Source organism: Salmo salar, chromosome ssa01 (genome assembly GCF_905237065.1).
Source record: "Salmo salar chromosome ssa01, Ssal_v3.1, whole genome shotgun sequence".
Classification (NCBI taxonomy): domain Eukaryota; kingdom Metazoa; phylum Chordata; class Actinopteri; order Salmoniformes; family Salmonidae; genus Salmo; species Salmo salar.
The window spans coordinates 59,104,381-59,128,608 of NC_059442.1; the positions used below are offsets into that span (position 1 = coordinate 59,104,381).

Sequence of the window (24,228 nt, forward strand, 5' to 3'; positions counted from 1 at the left end):
CATATCATTATTCCACCTTTGTCTATGATATGGTGAATCAATGGTATGGGGCAGACTGACTAAATTAAGAAGGAGAATATCATAAATGTAATTTGGACTTGAGCAGAAAGTGCCATCATAGTAATTAGTGTTAAAAATACAAACAGAATGAGGAAGGAATCTCAGCTCTTTTTACACTATGTTCCTAAAGAGGATTAAGGAAATTAAAGTCTGCTGAGATGGCTTTTCAAACTTATTAACATTACAAATTGATGAAGATGGGAGGAAAGCTCCCGGTGGTGTTTTAATATGATTCTCCTTTATGAGCTGTTTGCTCAACCTGTATAACACTGAATAAGTTTTAGGTTAGTTAATTGTGGAAAGTTTATTTTGGAAATAGGTTTTGAATTAAGATGTATATATACACTGAACAAAAATATAAAAGCAACATGCAACAATTTCAAAGATTTTACTGAGTTACAGTTCAGGCAAGGAAATCAGTATGGATTTCACATGACTGGGAATACAAATATGCATCTGTTGGTCACAGATACCTTAAAAAAAAGGTAGGTGCGTGGATCAGAAAACCAGTCAGTATCTGATGTCACCATTTGCCTCATGCAGCGTGACACATCTCCTTCGCATAGAGTTGATTAATGGCATATGCTAAATGGCATATTATTGATCAGGCTGTTGATTGTGGCCTGTGGAATGTTGTCCCGCTCCTCTTCAATGGCTGTACGAAGTTGCTGGATATTGGCGTGAACTGGAACACGCTGTCGTACACGTCGATCCAGAACATTCCAAACATTCTCAATGGGTGACGTGTCTGGTGAGTATGCAGGCCATGAAAGATCTGGGAAATGTTCAGCATCCAGCAATTGTGTACAGATCCTTGTGACATGGGGCTGTGCATTGTCATGCTGAAACATGAGGTGATGGCAGCGGATGAATGGCACCACAATGGGCCTCAGGATCTCGTCACGGTATCTCTGTGCATTAAAATTACCCATCGTTAAAATGCAATTGTCTTCATTGTCCGTAGCTTATGCCTGCCCATACCATAACCCCACTGCCACAATGTTGACATTAGCCACCAGCTTGCCCACACGACGCCATACATGCTGTCTTGCATCTGCCCAGTACAGTTGAACCCGGGATTCATCTGTGAAGAGCACGCTGCTCCAACGTGCCAGTGGCCATTGAAGGTGATCATTTGCCCACTGAAGTCGGTAATGACGCCGAACTGCAGTCAGGTCATGACCCTGATGAAGATGAAAAGCATGCAGACACAATTTCTGACAGTTTGTGCAGAAATTCTTCGGTTGTGCAAACCGACAATTTTATCAGCTGTCCGGGTGGCTGGTCTCAGACAATCCTGCAGGTGAAGAAGTCAGATGTGGAGGTCCTGGGCTGAAATAGTTCAACATGATTTGCGGTTGTGAGGCCGGTTGGACGTACTTCAAAATTCTCTAAAACAACATTGGAGGCTTATGGTAGAGAAATGAACATTCAATTCTCTGGCAACAGCTCTGGTGGACATTCCTGAAGTTAGCATGCCAACTGCACATTAAGATTGGCCTTTTATTGTCCTCAGCACAAGGTGCACCTATGTAATGAGCATGCTGTTCAGCTTCTTGATATGCCACACTTATCAGGTGGTTGGATTATCTTGGCAAAAGAGAAATGCTCACTAACATGGATGTAAACAAATGTGTGCACACAATTTGAGAGAAAAAAGCTTTTTGTGCGTATGGAACATTTCTGGGATTGTTATTTCAGCTCATGAAACATGGGACCAACACTTTGTTGTGTTTATATTTTTGTTCAGTGTATCTTTTATAATTTGGCTAGGGATGGTGTTCTGCCCAAATTCATGCCCTTAAATGTTTAAATTGCTATAGTTTTGTCATTTAACTAATCATCACAATACATTGATTATACAACTACATGAGAGACTGCACGTTTTGTCTGCTGCAACATCCAACCTCATGAAGGAGGACACTGTATACAAGACGTAGAGCATGCCTTGTTTGTGTTTAATCCGATTAAACCCTTCCTTTTCAATAGGAGAGACTCAGCTCTATCTGAATACTCACAATAGGAACAATATGAGTTATGTCTGACAAGCTGTACCCTGGGGTAGCAGGGAATCTGTGGAACAAACATACTAGCAAGCCACAAAAACAGCGAGCCAAATTTAGGATATACTTGAGGCCTTGAAGGGGTGGTTTTGGGGTGCTACTTTATCCTACTGTACCGCTCAACACTATTTTAAGGATTTAGTCTAACTATACCCCCAGTTAAACCAACTGCTTTCTCAGTCACACACACAAAACAACAGAAACCACATGCTGTGTTAGTTTGTTGCGGCCCCTGGATGCTTCAGCCTGGTCCTGTGTGTCATTCTCCAGTAATTAGAGCCTTGCTGTGTCTGCCTCCCTCCTCCTCCTCCCTCCTTCTTCCTTCCTCTTCCTCTTCCTCCTCCAGACTGTGGTTCTCCTCTCCAACTGTAATACATTAGCAGGATTAACATTCCAATGGTAAGCCCCGCGGACGAACCTGCCGGCTTTTCTGTCCTCTTTCCCCCGCCCTGCAGCCTGCTCCATCTTGCACGTAATTTCCCTTCTGCTGCCTTGCTTTGCCCACCTCACAAACGTGTCACAGTGCAATGGTGCATCAAAGGTTTATCTCTCGAATCGAACAATATTCCTTTTCCCAGTGTTACCTACATGTGTTGTAGGGCTAGTTTTGAAAGATTTGTGGTGAAATGTTATACTGTACAAATGTGGAAATTAATAAGACAATTCAATGACATTGACGGGTCAGAGTGCATGCACTTTTACAAAAACATGTTTAGAGCTGGGGCTGATTTGTTACTGCTGTATTCTTAATCATTGTGTTTTAATTTTGGTTATGTCTCCACTTGTTTGTGGAAACCTAATAGCCAAAGCAAAGACAAATTGAGCAAATAAACAAATGCAGCAAGTAAACTAAGACTACACAGCCACAAACACACATTGGTCTTGAAATAATCAAAATGATAAACACACATACTGTATTTGACCCACGGGGTGCTTCACTAAACCAATCCCAGACACCTCCTATTCCACATGATTTATCCAGGAGCCGCAGGGGAGAGAGAGCACCTTAGGCCTGTTTTCTCATGGGATTATCCTCCTGGGTGGAAACTCCACAATGATCATCTCATCTAACTGCTTTGACAGGATCATCTGGCAAAGATTACCCCTCCCTCCCTGTTTCACATTTATTATGTTGTCGAGTTCTCTTCTATTTCTCTACTATTTCTGTGCAAAATATTTCAATTTTTTTCTAGAGCTTTGGATAGATCAGGTGTCTGCTATATTCCTTTTGATGATAATAGAATTGCAAGGTAGGAATATCATAAATAGGTAAATTACCAAACAATTATTCTGAAATTGTATATTGTATTTCAGTATTTGATTTTCCTTGGACATACGCACGGTGTCATTCATGTTTTGTTAGTCTCAATTTGGTGGTTATTGAAGAGGCTTGCTAATATACATTGTCTGCCCTTCATATAAAACATACGAACCCCTGGTTACATACAATCGGTGGATCTCCTATATCTACTAGGATATACACTGAGCATACAAAACATTCAGAACACCTGCTCTTTCTATGTCATAGGCTGACCAGGTGAAAGCTATGATCCCTTATTGATGTCTATCAGTGTAGATGAAGGGGATGGAGACAGGTTAAAGAACGATTTTTAAGCCATGAGACAATTGAGACATGGATTGTGTATGTGTGCCATTCAGAGGGTGAATGGGCAAGACAAACGATTGAAGTGCCTTTGAACAGGATATGGTAGTCGATGCCAGGCGCACCGGTTTGTGTCAAGAACTGCTTCGCTGCTGGGTTTTTCATGCTCAAAAGTTTCCTGTGTGTATCAAGAATGGTCCACCACCCAAAGGGCATCCAGCTAACTTTTTTAAATGTGCATTTTATTTAACTAGGCAAGTCAGTTAAGAGCAAATTCTTATTTACAATGACAGCCGGACGACGCTGGGCCAATTGTGCACACATTTGTTTACATCCCTGTTAGTCTTTGCTAAGATAATCCATCCACCTGACAGGTGTGGCATATCAAGAAGCTGATTAAACAGCATGATCATTACAAAGGTGCACCTTGGGCTGGGACAATAAAAAGCCACTAGAATGTGCAGTTTTGTCACACAACACAATGCCACAGATGTCTCAAGTTTTGTGTGCAATTGGCATGCTGACTGCAGGAATGTCCACCAGAGCTGTTGCCAGAGAATTGTATGTTAATTCTCTACCATAAGCCGCCTCCAACGTCATTTTAGAGAATTTGGCAGTACGTCCAATTGGCCTCACAAACGCAGGCCACATGTAACCACGACAGCCCAGGACCTCCACATCCGGCTACTTTACCTGTGGGATCAGGGGAGGAGGGTGCAGAGGAGTATTTCTGTCTGTAATAAAGCCGTTTTGTGGGGAAAAAATTGTTCTGATTGGTTGGGCCTGGCTCCACAGTGGGTTGGCCTGGCTCCCCATTACTACACACCTGCCCAGTCATGTGAAATCCATAGATTAGGGCCTAATGAATTTATTTAAATTGACTGATTCCTTAAACTGTAAACTATATGAAATTGTTGCATGTTGCGTTTATAGTTTTGTTCAGTATAAAAAGGATAGTTATTGAGGCGAAAGAGAAACAGCCACTGCTTACTCTCCAGTGCCATCTCTTGGAAATGTACAGTAGTTGACAGAAAATTAAATGAGAAAAACATGCAATTGAAATTGTACTGATAGATTTAACTTATTCAAAGTTTTAATGTACAAGTGGATAATTTACTTTTTAAGCATAGTATATTGGTATGATACAAAAATTGATCTACATGTAAAAAAGAAGAAGAAGAAACCTACAAGCCAATTTACTGTCTCTCTTGTTCAGTATCGGTGTAACAGCATGCAACAACACACAATAGGAAGTGGATATTCAGCTGGGTGATCTAACAGTTAAAGGTTAGGGTTAATTCAGAGTTTGCAGTTAGGTTAGGGTCTTCCGGCTGCTATCCACTTCCCATGAATACACACCTACACTCCTTAGGAACAGCAGTGCCATCACCAGTACAGTACAACATGGTATATGGTGTACACATACTGTACGTACACAGTGTACATGTCTGAGCTGGCTGTGATATCAGTTTTGTGATAACAAACCGTATGACTTATAAACGCTATACATTACTGACAAAAACATATTCTTGACAGAATGAACCAGGTCTAACCAATTTCTAGAAGACACAATAGTATACCTGTAACATACACATGAAATAGATGACTGGGAAGGAGTAAACATTTCAGTTTGATCATATTCATTCAACATATAATTCAAAAGTGATTTATTGATTAAGTTGTGTTTTGTATATGTTTACTTATTCATTCAGTCACATACAAACCTTGAACAGTTTCTAGCATACTTTTCCACAATCTCAACTGCTACACTACAGCAATGAATTGTTTCTTGCTTTCTAAAGCCCGTTTATACCTGGTTGTAACATGCATACCTTGTTCTGATCTTTTCCACATTTTGATTGTGCCCAGATTTTGGACAGGTGTAGACGATTGAAAGTCGCCTTGTGGTCTGATTGTGATCAGATCTTCCCGACCACCTCTGGAGGTAGTCAGAAGCCTTGTTTACACCTTGCGCTAACATGTGCATTTTGTGATCTGATTAATATGATCCAATCACTATCTGATTAAGGTTTGTTTTGACTCGTGTCTACGCATTGTATTAAAATGTGTCTCTTATCCGTCCACTGTTTCTGCATTGTGACCAGATCAGCTGGTGCCTCCCTGTCAGCAAATTATTTGACAGATATTCTTTCAAGATAATATTAATTTATTTATTTTAAGACAATTACTGATGCCAATGATTTTAGAGGCCAGTATAATGATGATTTAAATGGTTTGACCATCCAGATCTGTTTACACTTGATTGATATCCGGACACAACGAGTCCCTGACTTCCTCAGGAGGTGGTCTGGAAGATCTGATCACAATCAGATCGCAATGTGTCTTTTAATCATCTACACCTGTCTAAAAATATGGGCGCAATCAGAATGTGTGAAAAGATCTGAGGACAAAGGGCTGAGGACAGATCTGAGGAAAAGATCTGATTGGTCAAAATACCAATAAGATCAGAATTAGGCTGTCTGTGTTAAACACAGCCATGTTAGCATTGGTATAAATGGGGCTATATACTGTATCTTACAAGTGTAGACGGATCTGAACAGTGAAACCATTTAAATCATCATTATCCCACCCTATAACATCACTGACAGGTGACGCCATTGACTTGGCATAAATATGCGTCTTTAAATAAATAAATCCATATTATTTTGAAAGAATATCAGTCAAACATTTCCATACAGGGAGGGACCAGGATATTTGGTCACAATGTGGACACAGTGAACGCATAAGAGACACATTTTACTACCATGTGTAGATGCAAGGGCTACAATGGCTGCGTTTACACAACCAGACCATTTATTGGCAAAAGATCTGATCTGATTGGTCAAAAGAACAATAGGTAAAAACAGCAAACAACGTGGGCACGATCAAAATGTGGTTTAGCTCAGGACACAGGAACAATGTTAGCACCAGGTATGAAGGAGGCTTAATTGACACAACTGATTTCAACTAGGTAATTAGGTAGCCTGACATTTTAAATAGGTGTGACCTATTTAATTGGGATGTCTTTTTATGGTTGTAATTTGTTCTGGAAATACTGTTTAACGACCAGAGTCGTTGGAAGGTAAGCGGTTCTTGTACATATTTATTTTTTATTTAACCTTTATTTAACTAGGCAAGTCAGTTAAGAACAAATTCTTATTTACAATGACGGTCTAGGAACAGTGGGTTAACTAACTACCTTGTTCAGGGGCAGAACGACAGATTTTTACCTTGTCAGCTCAGGGATTCAATCTAGCAACCTTTCGGTTACTGGCCCAACGCTCTAACCGCTAGGCTACCTGCCACCCCTGAACATAGAAGAGCATAGGAAACCCCAGGACATAGTGTCTATAATACTGTAATAAGCTCACATAGTTGCTGTCACAAACTTCAAACTCCACACAGTTGTCACTGACTAGTTGGATAATTTCCCACTGAGCCAAGAATTTCTGTACTTACAGGATTCGTATAAATACATTTTTATCCGTTTTTTATTTTATTTACATTTGGCAATAAAACATGAATGCAGTTGTTTGTCATTGTTTTGTTTTCTGTTTGCGGCCCTGGTTGTCCTGAGAAGACAATGGTAAAACACTTCAATGTGAGACTAAATATGAATGCAGAGCAAGCAGATGGATGAAAAGTTGTGAATTTCAGCTTTTTTTTTACTGTGGGATTTCGTGAGACTGATGGAAACAAACAACAACTTCTAGTGTTTTAAGTCTTTAAGTGTTAGTGAATGCCAGATTTTCCACAATGATTCATGTTGTGTACTGTGCTGATCAGTTATAATGCTACTGTATATAGATGGTGTACCTTTTGGCCTTGATATGAACTGATGTTATAGTATGTACACAATAGTACGTGACATCAGACACCTCCAACTGCCTGTTTCCCAGACACAGAAGAGTAGCCCAGATCAGTGTATATAAAAAAAAAAGCAAACAGATTCAGCACAAATGTCTGTCGTTAATTGTACTGGTTACTTATTCATTTTTTTTGACAAGGGTGACGAGAACTGGCTTATTGACATGTGCAAAGTAGGCAGCGGTCAGTTCTAGTCTGAGTGCACTACACGTTGAGTCCCTCGCAATGTGACTTGTGTACTATGCTTGATATTTTATTTTGGGGTGAGAGGGTGGTTCTCTGGATAACACCAAGGAAGTAAGCGATAGTTAACACCGGGAACAGCAGTTCCCATTGTGGGGTTGATGTCATGTTTGTGTTTTCAGACCATACTGACAGAGGAAGAGGTCAACTGCATCTGTGTGGACTGGAAGAAGGGGGGGCTGACCCTCTGCACACAGGCAGCCAATAACATCTGAGTCGTTGGTGCCCAGGTGGCCCACATGATTGACGTCTTCTGGGTAAGTACCTTCTGGATCATAGGTACTGTATACACAGGGTTGGTGTTAATTCCACAAATTCAATTCCTTTTCCCTTTTACATTTTATTCAATTCAAATTCTACTAAGCTAATGTATGGACTTGTTTTAAGATGATCATACCGTGGATATTTTAGCTGTTTAAATTCACTTGTGTAGATATATATTTACAATTTGATAAAATATAAAATTTGGCCTTTGCTGCTATAGCCCATTGAAAGGCATTGAATAACACATTCATAAATGGCAAAAGACAATCAAAGGAAGTCATAAGATTTTGAAGTCTCAGTCCTATATCTAGGAGAAATAAGATGGCTCAGGAATAATAAAAAAAAAATGTACATGTATTTGACCCCTTTAAGGGTGGGGGGCACAACCACTTCTATAATTTTTTTGGTACCGGGTTAACTTCAGACGAGTACCGTGACAAAACTGAGAACACCATCGTGAGTCATGTTTCCATAGTTGTCATGTTAGTTTATAGGTCAAACCTTTCGGGATGCCACAGACGTTTTCATGAGAGACCGATTTTCGGGATGTCTCCTGGTCTGACAAACAGCGCTGTAGCTCTCCCACTTTCCATCGCAGCTGTGGAAGGCTGACATGGGCGGATACGGTGGAATGAGACACAGCCCATACAAAAACGGATATATCTAGCTTAAACTGATGGATTTTGATGGGGAAGTAATTATTTTAATTAGATTGACACAAGCCTGCGTCAATCCACTTTAGGCGTTCAAATCCTGCAGTAAATTTTCTATAATTGCATTAGTTCCTTTATATTTCTTTGCATTAGTTTATCTGGGAAATGGAAAAATACAGAATTTCAATTCCGAAGTGACATTTTTCACCATTCTAATGTAGTCTAATTCTATAACTTTAAGATTGTTGGAGTTCTAATTGAATTCAACAAACTCTCTACTTCAGAAGTGAATTAAATTCTATAATTATATTGGAATTGACCCTGACTGTCTACGCATGCACATGCCGTATGTTTCACAGCTCAAGAACGTTTAAACCTAAACATATCTCTTTCTGTTGCGGCAGCATGGACGCACACCTGCAGAATAAAGGGGAATTGTCACACACAGCAAACAGAGCATTCTAGGTTGAAAGACCGCATTATCACTCCAACGCCCACCTTAACATTTTCTGTCACAGGACGTCTATTGGCAGAAGGCTAGCATGGCCCACGTTATCGGACAATCTGGGAGCAGACGCTGCTGGGGAGGTGGGCCGCAGGATCAGCAGGCTAGGACGCATCACAGGTCAGATCTTAGCTAAGCACCTGTATACATCATCATGGATCTACGTAATGCAATGAAACCCAGGTCCCAAGCCCCAACTCCTATTCTGAGCCATATAACCCTTGTTGAAAACGTGTAGATGTAAAGTGATTGGCTGAAATTCTGAGTTAGAGGTTGTATGTTTGTGTGTCCTCCTCTCTCAGGGCTGGACCCAGCACAGCCCTGCTTCCAGGGCCTCATTGCAACGGTGCGCCTGGACCCCTCTGATGCCACGTTTTGTAGATGTCATTCACACTGACACGCTGCCCTTCATCCCTTATGTTGGTATGGGACACAATGGATGTTTTTTAAATATCAAAATAAAGTGCACTGTTTGAGTGTGACGAATACCCTGGCTTACATTTGTGGCTTACACAAAATATTTCTGTTCATATGAGCGGAATACAGCACAAGACTAAATCATCCTTTTTATTTCAGGCAAGGGCATATCTCAGGCTGTTGGCCACATTGACCTCTACCCTAACGGAGGAGAGCACATGCCTGGCTGTGACAAGAACATTGTCTCTACCATTGTGGACATTGACTGCCTTTGGGAAGGGGAGAACTGATGCATATTTGTACTGTGTCTTGAAATCTGTAGAATTGGGGGAAAATGCTTAAAAGGGGAAGATAGATGAGGATCAACCGCAAGGGAAAATAACTCCCGATTGCGTGATAGAAATGTAAATGTAACTTCCGATTTGCGCTGACATGCAGCAGCGGCAATGTGAATGCAGTCTCCTCTAATGCCGGAACATTGCCTTTAAATTTCAATAACACTAATGCTGAACTTCTGCGTTACGGATTGAATAGAGCCAGGGGAGAACGACTGCCCCCTCTCATTGAAGCTACAGAAGTTGAATGCCAACTGCAGTACTGCAGGCATTGTTAGCGGAAAACAGGATCCCCCCATTACAGCGAATGGGAAAAATGACAATCTTCTTAAAAAAACGAAATAGAATGATACAAATAATTGCTTCTAATAAACCAGATGTATGTCCTTGAACTGATAACTTCAAAATTGCACACAGAATAAGTTATAAGGATAATTGAGTTGCTAATGGCAACCTGCAGTACCCCAGGTTGGCCTTCAATTTGAGCTACTCAATGAGAGGTGGCAGCACTGAGTTAGCCAGCAACATCACTTCATGGATTAGCTCAAACTTCACGTTATTCCTCCATGTGACACTATCTTAAGACTTAATTTGGCTTGAATGCGCTATTGAGTCTTCACATAGGAATGAATGGTGTCACTTGATCGATGTATGAATGGCCAAAGCCAGTCAGTGAATAGAGACCCCGATCTATTAACCAGCCGTTACAAGTTGATGTAATGTAACTTCCTATGTAGTGTAAGATTACCCACCAAGGTCAGAACTAGCATCATAGGCACTCCATGTCACAATGACACACACATTTTCTTGTCTGGCCATCTTAAAATGTATCCCCTGGATTATTGGAGTGGTACCAATGGTAAAACCATAAAGAACACCAGTTTTTTTCAATTGACCGGTCTGGACAAATATTTTCTAAAATGGTGGCAGGCTCCTTCAGTTATGTGCTGCTGCCTTGGGGTCCAGCACAGCTGAATCTGCCACTTTCGATTGTAGATAAGAGTGGAAGATGGCGCCACAGCTTTTGATCTTGAAGTGCCTGGTGCTTGCCCTATGCTGGGAGACTACAACATAGCCCATGACCTTTACCCATCCCTCTCTCTGCTTTGCCCCCTTTGTTATTGTGCCAGACACGCACAATGTTTTTGCCTGCAACCATCTCTGATCCTACAAGTACTACAATGACAGACTCGTAAACCCTGAAGGCTTTACGGGATACAGGTTTTGACTCTGTAAGTGTTTTCTTTATTTGGGTTTGAAAGTCTTCCCCAAATTACTGGGGTTGCGCTGAGTTGTTAGGGGGCCAAGGCTGGGTGGCTGTCCTCCATTAACAAACTACTCTAGGCTATCACATGGGATGGGGAGGCGCATCGCTGGCTGCAAAGACTGTCCTGGGGGGGCACGCACGCACCTGTTGTACATGACATTGATATGGCTGTGAACGGTTTCTATGGTTTTAGAAGTTGATTTGCCGGGATTGGGTTCAGCGAAGCATGTAGCAGACGGGCGTCCCCCATGATTTCTATGGGAGGGAATGCAGCTGTCCACGTTAATGGCAGTTTATCCCTGCTTTGGGTCGCATCCCAATCAAACAGCCCCGGGAGCATGGTGCATGACCTCATACATTCGGAAAGTATTCAGATCTCTTGACTTTTTCCACATTTTGTTACGTTACAGCCTTATTTTAAAATTGATAAAAACATTTTTGTTTTCATTAAGCTACGCAATACCCCATAAAGACTTTTCCAAAACAGGTTTTTAGACATTTTTACAAATGTATTAAAAATAAAAAACACTACCTTATTTACATAAGTATTCAGACCCTTTGCTATGTGACTCAAAATTGAGCTCAGGTGGATCCTGTTTCCATCTATCATCCTTGAGATGTTTCTACAACTTGATTGGAGTCCTACTTTGGTAAATTCAATTGATTGGACATGATTTGGAAAGGCACACACCTGTCTATATAAGGTCCCACAGTTGACAGTGCATGTCAGAGCAAAAACCAAGCCATGAGGTCGAAGGAATTGTCCGTAGAGCTCCGAGACAGGATTGTGTCCAGGCACAGATCTGCTGCATTGAAGGTCCCCAAGAACACAGTGGCCTCCATCATTCTTAAATGGAAGAAGTTTGGAACCACCAAGACTCTTCCTAGAGCTGGCCGCCTGGCCAAACTGAGCAATCGGGGGAGAAGGACCTTGGTCAGGGAGGTGACCAAGAACCTGATGGTCACTCTGACAGAGCTCCAGAGTTCCTCTGTGGAGATGGGAGAACCGTACAGAAGGACAACCATCTCTGCAGCACTTCACCAATCAGGCTTTTATGGTAGAGTGGCCAGACGGAAGTCACTCCTCAGTAAAAGGCACATGACAGCCCTCATGGGCTCTCAGACTTTGAGAAACAAGATTCTATGGTCTGATGAAACCAAGATTGAACTCTTTGCCCTGAATGCCAAGAGGAAACCTGGCACCATCCCTACAATGAAGCGTGATGGCAGCATCATGCTTTGGGGATGTTTTTCATAGGCAGAGACTGGGAGACTAGTCCGGATTGAGGGAAAGATGTACTACAAATGGATCCTTGATGAAAACCTGATCCAGAGCACTCAGGACCTCAGACTGGGGTGAAGGTTCACCTTCCAACAGGACAATTACCCTAAGCACACAGCCAAGACAACGCAGGATTGGTTTCGGGACAAGTCTCTGAATTTCCTTGAGTGGCCTAGCCAGAGCCCGGACTTGAAACCGATCGAACATCTCTGGAGAGACTTGAAAATAGTTGTGCAGCGACGCTCCCCATCCAACCTGACAGAGCTTGCAGGGATCTGCAGAGAAGAATGGAAGAAACTCTCCAAATACAGGTGTGCCAAGCTTGTAGCATCATCCTGTCTGTTTGGCCCTGTCCGGGGGTATCATCGGATGGGGCCACAGTGTCTTCTGATCCCTCCTGTCTCAGCCTCCAGTATTTATGCTGCAGTAGTTTACGTGTCGGGGGGCTAGGGTCAGTCTGTTACATCTGGAGTATTTCTCTTGTCTTATCCGGTGTCCTGTGTGAATTTAAATATGCTCTCTCTAATTCTCTCTTTCTCTCTTTCTGTCTTTCTCTCGGAGGACCTGAGCCCTAGGACCATGCCTCAGGACTACCTGGTATGATGACTCTTTGCTGTCCCCAGGCCACCTGGCCGTGCTGCTGCTCCAGTTTCAACTGTTCTGCCTGCAGCTATGGAACCCTGACCTGTTCACCGGACGTGCTTGTTGCACCCTCGACAACTACTATGATTATTATTATTTGACCATGCTGGTCATTTATGAATATTTTAACATCTTGACCATGTTCTGTTATAATATCCACCCTGCACAGCCAGAAGAGGACTGGCCACCCCTCATAGCCTGGTTCCTCTCTAGGTTTCTTCCTAGGTTTTTGGCCTTTCTAGGGAGTTTTTCCTAGGGAGTTTTTCCTAGCCACCGTGCTTCTTTCACATGCATTGCTTGCTGTTTGGGGTTTTAGGCTGGGTTTCTGTACAGCACTTTGAGATATCAGCTGATGTACGAAGGGCTATATTAAATAAATTTGATTTGATACCCAAGAAGACTCGAGGCTGTAATCACCGCCAAAGGTGCTTCAACAAAGTACTGAGTAAAGGGTCTTAATACCTGTAAATGTGATGTTTTTGTTTTAATAAATGTGCAAACATTTCTAAACCTGTTTTTGCTTTGTCATTATGGGGTATTGTGTGCAGATTGATGGGGGGAGGACAATTTAATCCATTTTCGAATAAGGCTGTAACGTAACAATGTGGAAAAAGTCAAGGAGTCTGAATACTTTCTGAAGGCACTGTATGAGTATGTCCCAAGAGATGCTGACCGACGCCTCGTTGTTCACGTCGTAAACGCCCTTGGGTGTTATTCCTTTGCCCTGTTGACAGCCAAACTCAGCTATTCCCACAACTATAAACTGGTGTCATCCTGAACTACATATTTATAGGGTGGCGATCTATGACTCATTAAAAGTTGGGAGGAGCTTTGCGTGTGTTCCCCCTATTTCGGGTACTCAAAGCCATGGGTGAGAAACGATGAGTACTCACAAATTGCTTTGGCGTAAAGAGGCGGAAAGCGCTGGGTCATAACATGCAAGATCCCTTAACATTTCACCTTGGGCAGAATATTAACTGTAGCGGACTGACTCATAATGCATTATCAAACGTGCAAAACGAGCTAACCAATACTTTAGCCTGTCCTTTTGCATTTTCGTGAATGGCCAAAAATGGCAATTGTGGATAAATACTAAGCTTTAATCTTTACTTTCAAACTGAAATGCCTCAATTGAATGTCTCCCAGTACAAAAAAGCTACACATTCTTGTTTCTATACCTTGCCATATATGGTCATATTCTATATTCGGGTCCCTCGGCCCTATCAAATCCACTGTCTAACATCAATGTTTTCACCTGATTCTGTCATTGGTATTTATTTTTATGGGAGGTGTTTACCATGTGCAGACAGTATGCATGTCCCTCAGGACAAACGAGGGCGTTCTGTTATTAATGCTATCCGTATGCCCCTAGTGCCAAATATGGGTTCCTGAGGCTTCAGACTCAGCCCTAACAAAACTAGTACTGCGATAGGATTTACTGCCTATGCGCCACTTTACCGACGTTTGTGTTCATTTGGTTTGGAGCGTAAACCTATGACGGGAGGAACACATTAAATAACACGCTGTTTGTAATGTATTTATTGTACACCAGCTAACCTGGACTGTAGCCTCCTAATATATAACAAGTCATAATTTTGAGAAAAAAAAGCAGCTCTCTGAAAGATGCTCTGTAAAACCCTAGAGGGCAGTGTAGGACCGTCATCTGTGATAAACATTCGTCTATTCATGTTCCACTGGCTCACCATATCTCTGTTGCAGCTTTTTGTTCTGTGGAAACGAGATGGTGCGTGAGATCGCGCTTCAGACCCTTAAACCATGCGAACCTGAGTGAAGCACAATATGAATGAAGTTACAGCATTTTAATTGTTTCTACAATTGGGTACGGCAGCTGCAGTCAAATACACCTACACAATGAAGCATTGCAGCAACATGAGTGGAAGAAAAAGGACAGAGGTATATCCCGACCTGTTCAAGGACAAAGTAATCCTTAGAATGGCAACAAAAAAATGTATAAGCTATCATATGCAAGAATATGCAGAATCCGGTTTAAATCCTGATTTGAATTGTGTGTTCGCATAACGCATACAGGAAGAAAGTTCTGAGTCTCTATTAGCCTAAATGTTGAAAGACTGGGGGCTGCATTTGTGCAAACACAAATCTACACTAAATTACACGTTAATATCATGTCGCTCCTTTTCCCATTTAGACAAAAAGTGCAGCCAGCCAGAAAGCCTGCCTAATGTGTCATACGTGTATTTCCAAGAGGCCTAGTGTCTTCACAGCTCTCATTAACGTGTCCCTGGCCTTTCACCAGCTTAGGAAGTCCTGATTGGGTCTCATTGTTTTGGCTTCATTTATTTGAATACCCACCCTGTGATTACGGCTAGGGAAAATACAGCATTAAAAGGCAAGCTGCCATTTTCATCAGAACGCTAACAAAGTGCATTTGTATGCAGTGACTTAACAGATTCGAGCCATCAGCACTCACACAATACCAATCAGAACAATCCGCAGAGCCACAGCCCCGAGAATGACTACATTATGGTATTAAACATAGCATTGAATATGGGGCTAAGGGGTGGGGGATGCTTGTGTCTTCAAATCCGCCGTAGACATCCGTCACTGTCTTTCTTTTCGATTTCTTTTTAATAGGCTCATTGAATGCAGAGGCTAATGACAAAATAGCTAGCTAATTCCAGTAATTATGTCTGTTTGCCTGAGGGAATTTGTGGATGACAGCGTTTCATTTTGATCAGTGCTCCCAGGGCTCTGGGGGTGGCATTGTAGCTAACAAAGCACACACAGGTCAAGCATTAGCAAGGTATATTTAAAACAGTGGAAAACACGACAGATGACAGAGAACAGATTTTTCAATGTGTCTGCAGTTATATAATTGGATGTGTATACAAAAGGATGCTACTATATGAATGACAGAGAGAGGTTTTGGTAACTTTGAATTAGGTAATGGTTGGACTAGATAATGGCTTTGTTGGACTCCTTGAATACCAATCTTCAAAATCATTGCTTAGCAAAAACCTGATTGTTTTTGTATTTCCTTCATATGGTTGGGATGTGGTTTATCTAGATTATCATAGACTGATAAAGGGATTAGGATGTTTCCTGGCAAATGGAAAAAGCTCACCAGAATCATTTTGTAGCTATACCTGTCCTAAACATACTAGGACTACTCCATAGTGGGTAAGGCCTACTCAAACTGAAGTTGGAGTGCCCACATTAGGAACAAAGGGTTGCTGGTCTGATTTCATGCTGATTTCATGCCATGACTTTACTAGAATATCTAACAGTTATTTATATCAAACCCGCACTCAAAAAATACACACGTGTAGTCGCATGTTCAGTCAGCCATCCAGTCCAATAAAACTGTCTTGACTCTTTCCAACACTGGATTCTGTTGTTGGAATATGTTACAGTAAGGAGTGCCATTCCTATCATGTACACAATTGTTTGTATGTATGTGCCTGTGTATATGTGTGTGTGTGTGTGTGTGTGTGTGTGTGTGTGTGTGTGTAGCACAGGTGGCTGGTGGCACCTTCATTGGGGAGGACTGGCTAAATTTAATTGATGGAATGAATTATTAATGAGATGGTATCAAACACATGCTTTACATATGTTTTCATACCATTCCATTTACTCCATTCCCACCATTATTATGAGCCTTCCTCAGCAGTCTCCTATGGTGTGCAGGTATGTGTGTGTGTGGAGGGAAGTTACCCAAACAGACCTCTCATCAACATGCAGTGACACTCATCTCATAGATAAGGGTGTCTGCTGAGCAAACAAATACTAATAAACTCAAATGATGGCTAGGTAACCTGACAGAGGGGGGAATGGCCCAGCAGAGCACAAACGTGCTCCAAATGGAATGAAAACGTGTGAAGAACTGTGAGACTTCAGCCATGAACATCGACCGCAACATCACGTTGGAATGAAAACATGTTGAGCTCCCAGCTCCAAATCTCACTGCTTTCCTGACAGAATATATGAGTGTGTGTGAATGTGTGGGAGGGATCACACCAGCAATTCAAGGGCCTACTTTGAGAGTTTCCCCTTGAAATTGCCGTAGCAACTGCCCTACTTTCCAGCCATTCCGGAGACAACCAGTGCACCTATCCTATCCTTCACCCTACCCATCCCCCTCGCACACATCCAACAACTAAAAACAACCTTGCCCTGTGCGGGGTTGAGAGCCTCTCCACACACTCCTGTTAGAATAACACACTCACTCCTAAATGCACACAGTGGTTGAATAAGAAGTGTTTAGTTTCATATTCAGCTTGTTGGATCATTAGCGAGGGCGCTTGAGGCTAACTACAATTTAGCAGTGGACTTTTTAATCCAAAAGTATGTATATGTGAAATGAATAATGGCACAGCATTGCAAGCTGAATAGAGCAAGGGTTCCCAAACTTTTTGTGTCTGGGGACCCCTTTTGTGATTGCAAATTCATCAGGGAATCTCACATAATCAGAACACAACAAAATAGCATACAAGGAGTTTTGCTATGACTTTGGCAGTGCATGGCCGGACGAACCAAGTCTCGGGCCCTGGGAAGAAACATTTTAAAGGCCCATGGCATTGGAGAGAAAATGTAGCAGTTTTCAGGAAATTTACTGCAATTCTACACATTTTGTAATGGGGCAGAGATTTTTTGTTGTTGCAGCTTTAAAGCTAATATCCTGCATTTCTACACATTTTGCCATAAGGCAGAGAGAACTTTGCAGTTTTAAGCTTTAATTACAGTGCATTTATGTAAAAAAATATATACAAGAATTATTAAGTTGAAACATTTGTAATTGCTGGAGTAACGTGGATACCAATATCCCTGTGAGCCTCCCAGGCCAATATTGCCCAGGGTTAAGAACATAAATTATAGATTAATAATATTACATTTTATTGTATTGTATTACACCCTCAATTTATTCCATGGATCCATTGGCCAAAATCCCTTTAATCTGTTGTTAGTAATATTCATACAAAAAAATGAAATGCAGTGCTTCTGCGGACCCCACTTTGAGAACCCCTGGAGTAGAGAATAGCACATTGAGTTTGGTTTGAAGCATGTGCTTATTTCGCAACCTCTGTTATTAAACCCAGGATCTTTTTTTGGTAAAAATCATCGCTGTACTATATGAGTACTACTGTACATAAGGCACTCCAAAGCCATTAGGCCTAATAGATACCGGCAGTTATGGACCCATGTCTCCAAAACGTCACAACTCGACACAGCAAAAGTAAATGAGTCTTGAATTTCAGCCAAAAAAACAGCTGGAGCTTATTTTGGATCTACTGTTCTTTCTCCTAATACAACGTTCTGGCCTGGGTGGAGAGATCAGAAACAGATGAGCAGCAAAGTTTGAAATAATTTCGAGCTGTCATTATCATGGAGATATAGACCACTGAATTAGTGGAGGCTGCTGAGGGGAGAACGGCTCATAATAATGACCAGAGAGGAGCAAATGGACTGGCACATGGAAACCATGTGTTTGATGTATTTGAAACCATTCCACTGATTCCGCTACAGTCATTACCACGAGCCCGTTCTCCCCAATTAAGGTGCCACCAACCTCCTGTGCACTGAGTTGGAATCGTCCGTTGCGAAAACACCAAAAACAAGTCACAGGTGGTGAAGCAGGGTATCACTACTGCATAGTGCTGTACTAGTTATCCCATCATTTCAATGCTGTATTACGTAGTCTCAGGTACTGTAGTTTCAAAAAATGTTGGTAACACTTTATTTGAATTTTCCATCTATTAACCTTAACCCTAGCCCTAACATTTACCCTTATCCTAACCCTGAACTTAACCTTTACCCTAACCCTTATTCTAAACATAACCCTAACCATAACCTTTTCATGCAGTTGCTTATCAACAGATAGTTTGTTGATACTATGACCATCTGTAGAGCATCTACAAGATGGAGTATCCATTGTATCCATTTTGGTCACACCAAATAAAGTGTGACCAGAATATCCACTGGAGAGCAGTGTTGCTTTTCTGATATTCTTATTCTCGGCTCCTACTCAGCCCGAGGGTACAGACCCAAATTGGTCACACCCATATACAAATCTGTGGCTGCTTTGGATATATCTCATCAAATTGTGCTAACACTGAATAGAACACATAGAAAAATATGAATTAGGTTGAATTGGGTTTCCAAACTTTGGATTTATTGCGGAATAGCTGTTGTTTCCAATATTAGTGATAAAACAGCAGTGAGTGTTTATAGCCACTGCACTGGCACCTTGCCGTCTTGGCCTAAATAAACATGCAAAGCATAAATAATTTCATTAAGAAGTGTGATATAGTCTGTTTTCTTCTTCCCCTGTTACTTTTATTGATGTGGGAAGTCTTTTTGATGATGCATGTGTAGCATGTCATGACACCAGCAACGAACAACGACAGGTAGTCAGATATTCTTTGAAATAGACATTTTATTGGATGACAGTTTGGCTGTGAATACTTGGCATTGAAATACAACTCATTTTAGTGAAAATGGTAAGAGCAGGAAACTTGTAACTCAACAGTAGAAAAATCACATGTGCGTAAACCCAAGGATAAACTGAAAAACGTATGATTTGTGAAACATTTAAGAGTGGCAATTTTGGTTGAATAGTGAAGAAATTTGTTCTACGGCAAGCATAGAATCATCAAGTAGCAGTGAACATTCATGTCCTGTAATATTGTAAGTTCTAGATAAAGAGTTAAGCACTTTCTGTCGTAGTATGCAGAAGCTAGCTAAACTGATGCTCCTTAACCGTCTCCACCCACCCATTCAATTACAGGTTAATAAATGACACTTCATAGAATTTGACATATTTACCCTCTTTAGGGTGCCAATTGTCATATTCTGCTGCGTTATAAACTCAATATGATGCGAACTTCAGCGAAACATGTCTTCATACTATTCGGACGTAGCTTTGAATATAAAGCCGCTACATACAGTATATTGTGCATTACATAATACTGGAGGCGGCACGAAATACATGGTGTTTATCAAAGTAGCAATACATTAAAGAAACAAATGCTGTCTTTTTCTTTCCTTCAACTCAATAGTCATCCATTGACCTCCATGAGGATGAGGAAAGGGTTGATAGATTAACCTGTTATTAGTTGTTTGGATGGAGACTGAGCAGATCTGCTGTGATAACAGTGTGTGAGATGATTGATTGGGACATGCCATGTACATGTAAAAACATTTCCTTCGCAGTTAATTATTCATTTGTCATTACATCTAGAGTTGAAAAGGCCACACTTTTCTCCACACATGGTGGTGTAACATTATCACCTCACCTAACCCTCAAACCTAAAAAAGTGTGGTTAGAAATGATGTTCTCTCATCATTCGTAAAGAGTTAATCATGCAAAACGTGCATTGCAGGAGAGTGCCAAAGGCAGCATCAGGGATCAAAGCTTGTGCACTTTTTCAAGTCAACGGAGACCAACTTAAATTCACAGAGTTTTTCTGTGAGAATCTACCTTACATTAGTTTTACATCCTCAGTGTAGGGTTCTCAGAGAGGAACACTGCTGGAAGACCATAAACATTATTTTAAGGTTATCATGCATCGTCTGCGCTATACCTTGTTACCAACCACTCAAATTGAGTGCATCTGCAAACAACAGCTATTGTAGGAAACAAAATCAATTCAAATCCAAACCCAGTTACTAGTGAGTAATACACTACCTCTGTCTTGAATCAAGACTAGGGACATGAATTGTGTCTATATGCTGAATAGTTTTGACATCTCATCTTATATTAGACATTCATTTGGGTAAATTAGTGTATGTTGGGCCATAAACTAGTTTTCTTCTCCAGTGTAAAGCTATTTATATGTTTAAATATGAAGTTGTTTTTATTGCGTTGTTTCCTTCCATCAATACTTGAGTTAGGGGATAATACTTTCAAAAGCAGCTTCCGGTAGCTGCAGCCTTGAAACTAATTTAAAATGGAAGCACAGCACAGAAATGTAAATGGTTGTTAAATTGTGGTAAGGAACAATACCTTGAAATTGTAAGGTTTTATTGCTCTTGTATTACATTTGTTGGAGAAGAAAGACAAAGATTTGGAACTGTAATTTTATAGTATTTGTAGGGTGGTTGAAGTATAGTTTCAGTTGGCCTTGTGTCTGTCAGTATGGTTTGCCAATTACTGTAGTTAGAAAGACCCCCAAAAATATTTGCTACTGATATTTTTAATACAGGTTTTTTCAAAAGCCAATTGGGACTAATGCCAATTGTCATTTTATTGTAAACATTTGAACTAAATACAAATTGACAGTTACAAAGCAAACAAATATTTGCCCAACCCAAAGAAACTCCATGATCCATAACAATAACCACTCATGTTAAGGACAAAGGTATTCAATCTCTTTCGATGCTCACTTTCACTCATTGTCGATGAATGCGGCATTCAAATTCTGCCTCGACTCACATGCTATGGATGGTGAGAATAATGGAAAAAGGTGTCTGTTCTAAAGCTGCTAAAATAATAACGCTAAAAATCTGTACAATATTTAAATACTGTATTTACAGAAATAAACATATTTTCAATTTCACCTTTCCTTTTCAACGGCCTACACAATCTCCTGAATTTCAGATATTCAAAAAAGGAAATTCAGTGTCTTTGTGTCCTCCGTCGTCTCATAAGCATAACAAATGAAGGCAACCACAAAGCACATTGCAATGGCTATATTCAAATCAGTTTGCCGGTTCAGCTAGCAGCATTGTCAACTCTGCCACTTTTCACATTCTCGGATTTATATTTTGTTGTGGATCAGCGCAACATGTTAAACAGTGAGGTGGATTTTTACGTTGTTTGTAAGAAATGATAGAACGTCTTGACAATCAAGCCTGACGTCTAAACAGTTAGTTGTTAGTCTCTCTATATTCCTAACACATAGATTTACATAGATTGCAGTGCTGAATAAGCCACATTTAGAAGCCAACCGTTGCCTTAAACAGATATTGTTGACAGGATAGGAGACCGTCTGCTTACATTTGACCAAAAATGAACTGAGTTTCCATGACTTCAAATGTATTTTAAAAGCTAATGCACCAAGTTTGTTTTCATAAGGTAATATAACTCCTTTCTATGGCATCTCATGCCTGACCACAGGAGACGGTAGAGACAAATACAGATTTGAAAGCTATCCTGTGAAGTTTAACTGATCAAGTGGAGTGTTTTTGTTGGAGAACCACTGCCTTCCCTCATCTCAGGTGCTCTCCAACCCCGACTCAATAAAACTCTGGTCTGATGAGTAGGATAAGCATCTGAATGATAGTTTCTAACTGTTGTTCAAGGAAACCCCAGGAGTTTGGTTTTAAATGCCTAATGGTCATAGCAGTTATGAGAATTTGGTCCCATGAGCGAGGGTTGGAGAGGACATAGGTTTGTGGAGCATTGTGTCATAGCATAGTGTTGTAGCTGTAAGAGCTGCAAGATAGGAGTACTACAGTATCCACCTACCATGACCTAACACAGCTACAGCACACAGCTACAGATAACACACAATGGACCTGAAACAAGGCTGTACTTATCAATAGCAATATATGCCTATAGTACAAAGCTGTGTTGCATCTCTGTACATACTCCAATCTAAATATCTCTAGAGCAGAGCACATCAATATAGCCTGCACTTAAGACTAGATACACACACAGATGGTACACAGGGATAAAACCTGAGTGCTAGTTTGTTTCTGACCAAGGAGTCAGCTAAAGCAGAAACAAACTAGCACTCATGCTAATCTGAACAGGCCCAAAGATCAATATACTGCTACATTCTAGCCACTGTCCCCTGGCTCATTGTGTGTGTGCTGCTGGAGGTTACACTTCCTATGACCCTTTGACCTTATTTCTCCATTTCACCCTATTTACTGACTGAGGAAGTCGATGCTAGCCTTGACGGTACGCGAAGTGGCTACGTCCACCGCCATGGCCCGGATCTCCGTGTCCCCAAACTGCATGAGCGTCTGGATCTCACGGCGCACGACGGTGCTCTCCGTACCGGTCACATCCAGCCGCAGCGTGCCGCACTTCCTCACACCCGGCTCGCTGATGAAGCCCACGCGTTCCTTCTCCGAGCAGTAGATGTGGATGACGATGACCTGCTGGCTGGGCTTGGCGGGCGTGTAGCTGCGTTTCACCGTCTCGCCCAGGGCCACGGACTGATCGCAAGTGATGAAGGTGTCGAAGACATCGGTGCACCAGCGCGTGCCGTCCTTCACCAGCATCTTGTCGGGCGGGTGCTTGCCCTCCACATAGCGGTTAAGGACGCCCACACCGTAGGTGAGGGGCGAGCGGCGTACCTTGATGACGCTGGGGTCCAGGCCGAAGAGAACGGCCCCCTTGAGGATGGTGAGGCCCACGTCGTGGGGGATGATGATGCGGCTGCGTCCTTGCAGCATGTTCTGCACCGCCTGCTGCAGCAGGGGCGACTCAGCGAAACCGCCCACTAGGAACAGGAACTTGATGTCAGACACCTCCGGCTTCTCAAAGAGATCGGCTGAGAGGGAAAGAGTTGTTATTCAACTAGAGTTCTACTCTATAGTATGTGAAGCATTAATACAATTTCAGTTTTCTGCAGGCAATAGCATATGGCTATGTGTTATGCCAGAGGACAACATTTTCTGAAATATTTATCTCAAACTACCCTCCCTGTTTGAGCCCCAAAGTTATCAGACAGTTCATCAGACTCCAAACAGACCATGCTAAAGTAATGTGACCCACTTCTTACTCTCTGTCAAAAAACACTGCATGCATAATTGAAGTAGGTTGGTTTATTTTGGGTGGGAGTACTGGGAAGACTGCTCACTGTACAGTGAGAGGAAGCCTTGGGATGCAGTGTGCACTCCCCAGATATCTCTTCTGGGATCTCAACTCCTTAAGAGAATGGGATGGGAATGCTTTCAATTCAGCCTGGGTGGAGTGCCAACCTGGACTCAGTGGTAGACAGGGACACTCCAATTAGTATGATATGTTATGTTTCATATGGTATGTATTAATTTGTGAATGTCCATCATCCATTTTGTATAATATGTTACGAATTACA

At 41.6% G+C, this 24,228-nt stretch overlaps 1 protein-coding gene and 1 pseudogene across 2 annotated transcripts in view; one reads left to right on the plus strand and one right to left on the minus strand.

Annotated features, from left to right (window-relative positions):
• The first annotated feature begins 7,685 nt into the window (after positions 1 to 7,685).
• LOC106605598 (inactive pancreatic lipase-related protein 1-like) lies at positions 7,686 to 10,881 on the plus strand (annotated as a pseudogene).
• An 8,714-nt stretch (positions 10,882 to 19,595) lies between these two features.
• Positions 19,596 to 24,228, minus strand: part of LOC106606490 (heat shock 70 kDa protein 12A) — a 43,896-nt gene continuing 39,263 nt past the window's right edge. For both annotated transcript variants that reach the window (XM_014202731.2, XM_014202722.2), the window contains one exon: positions 19,596 to 23,682. In XM_014202731.2, coding sequence (XP_014058206.1) covers positions 23,051 to 23,682 — 632 coding nt within the window. In that variant the 3' untranslated portion in view covers positions 19,596 to 23,050. The remainder of the gene's footprint in view (positions 23,683 to 24,228) is intronic.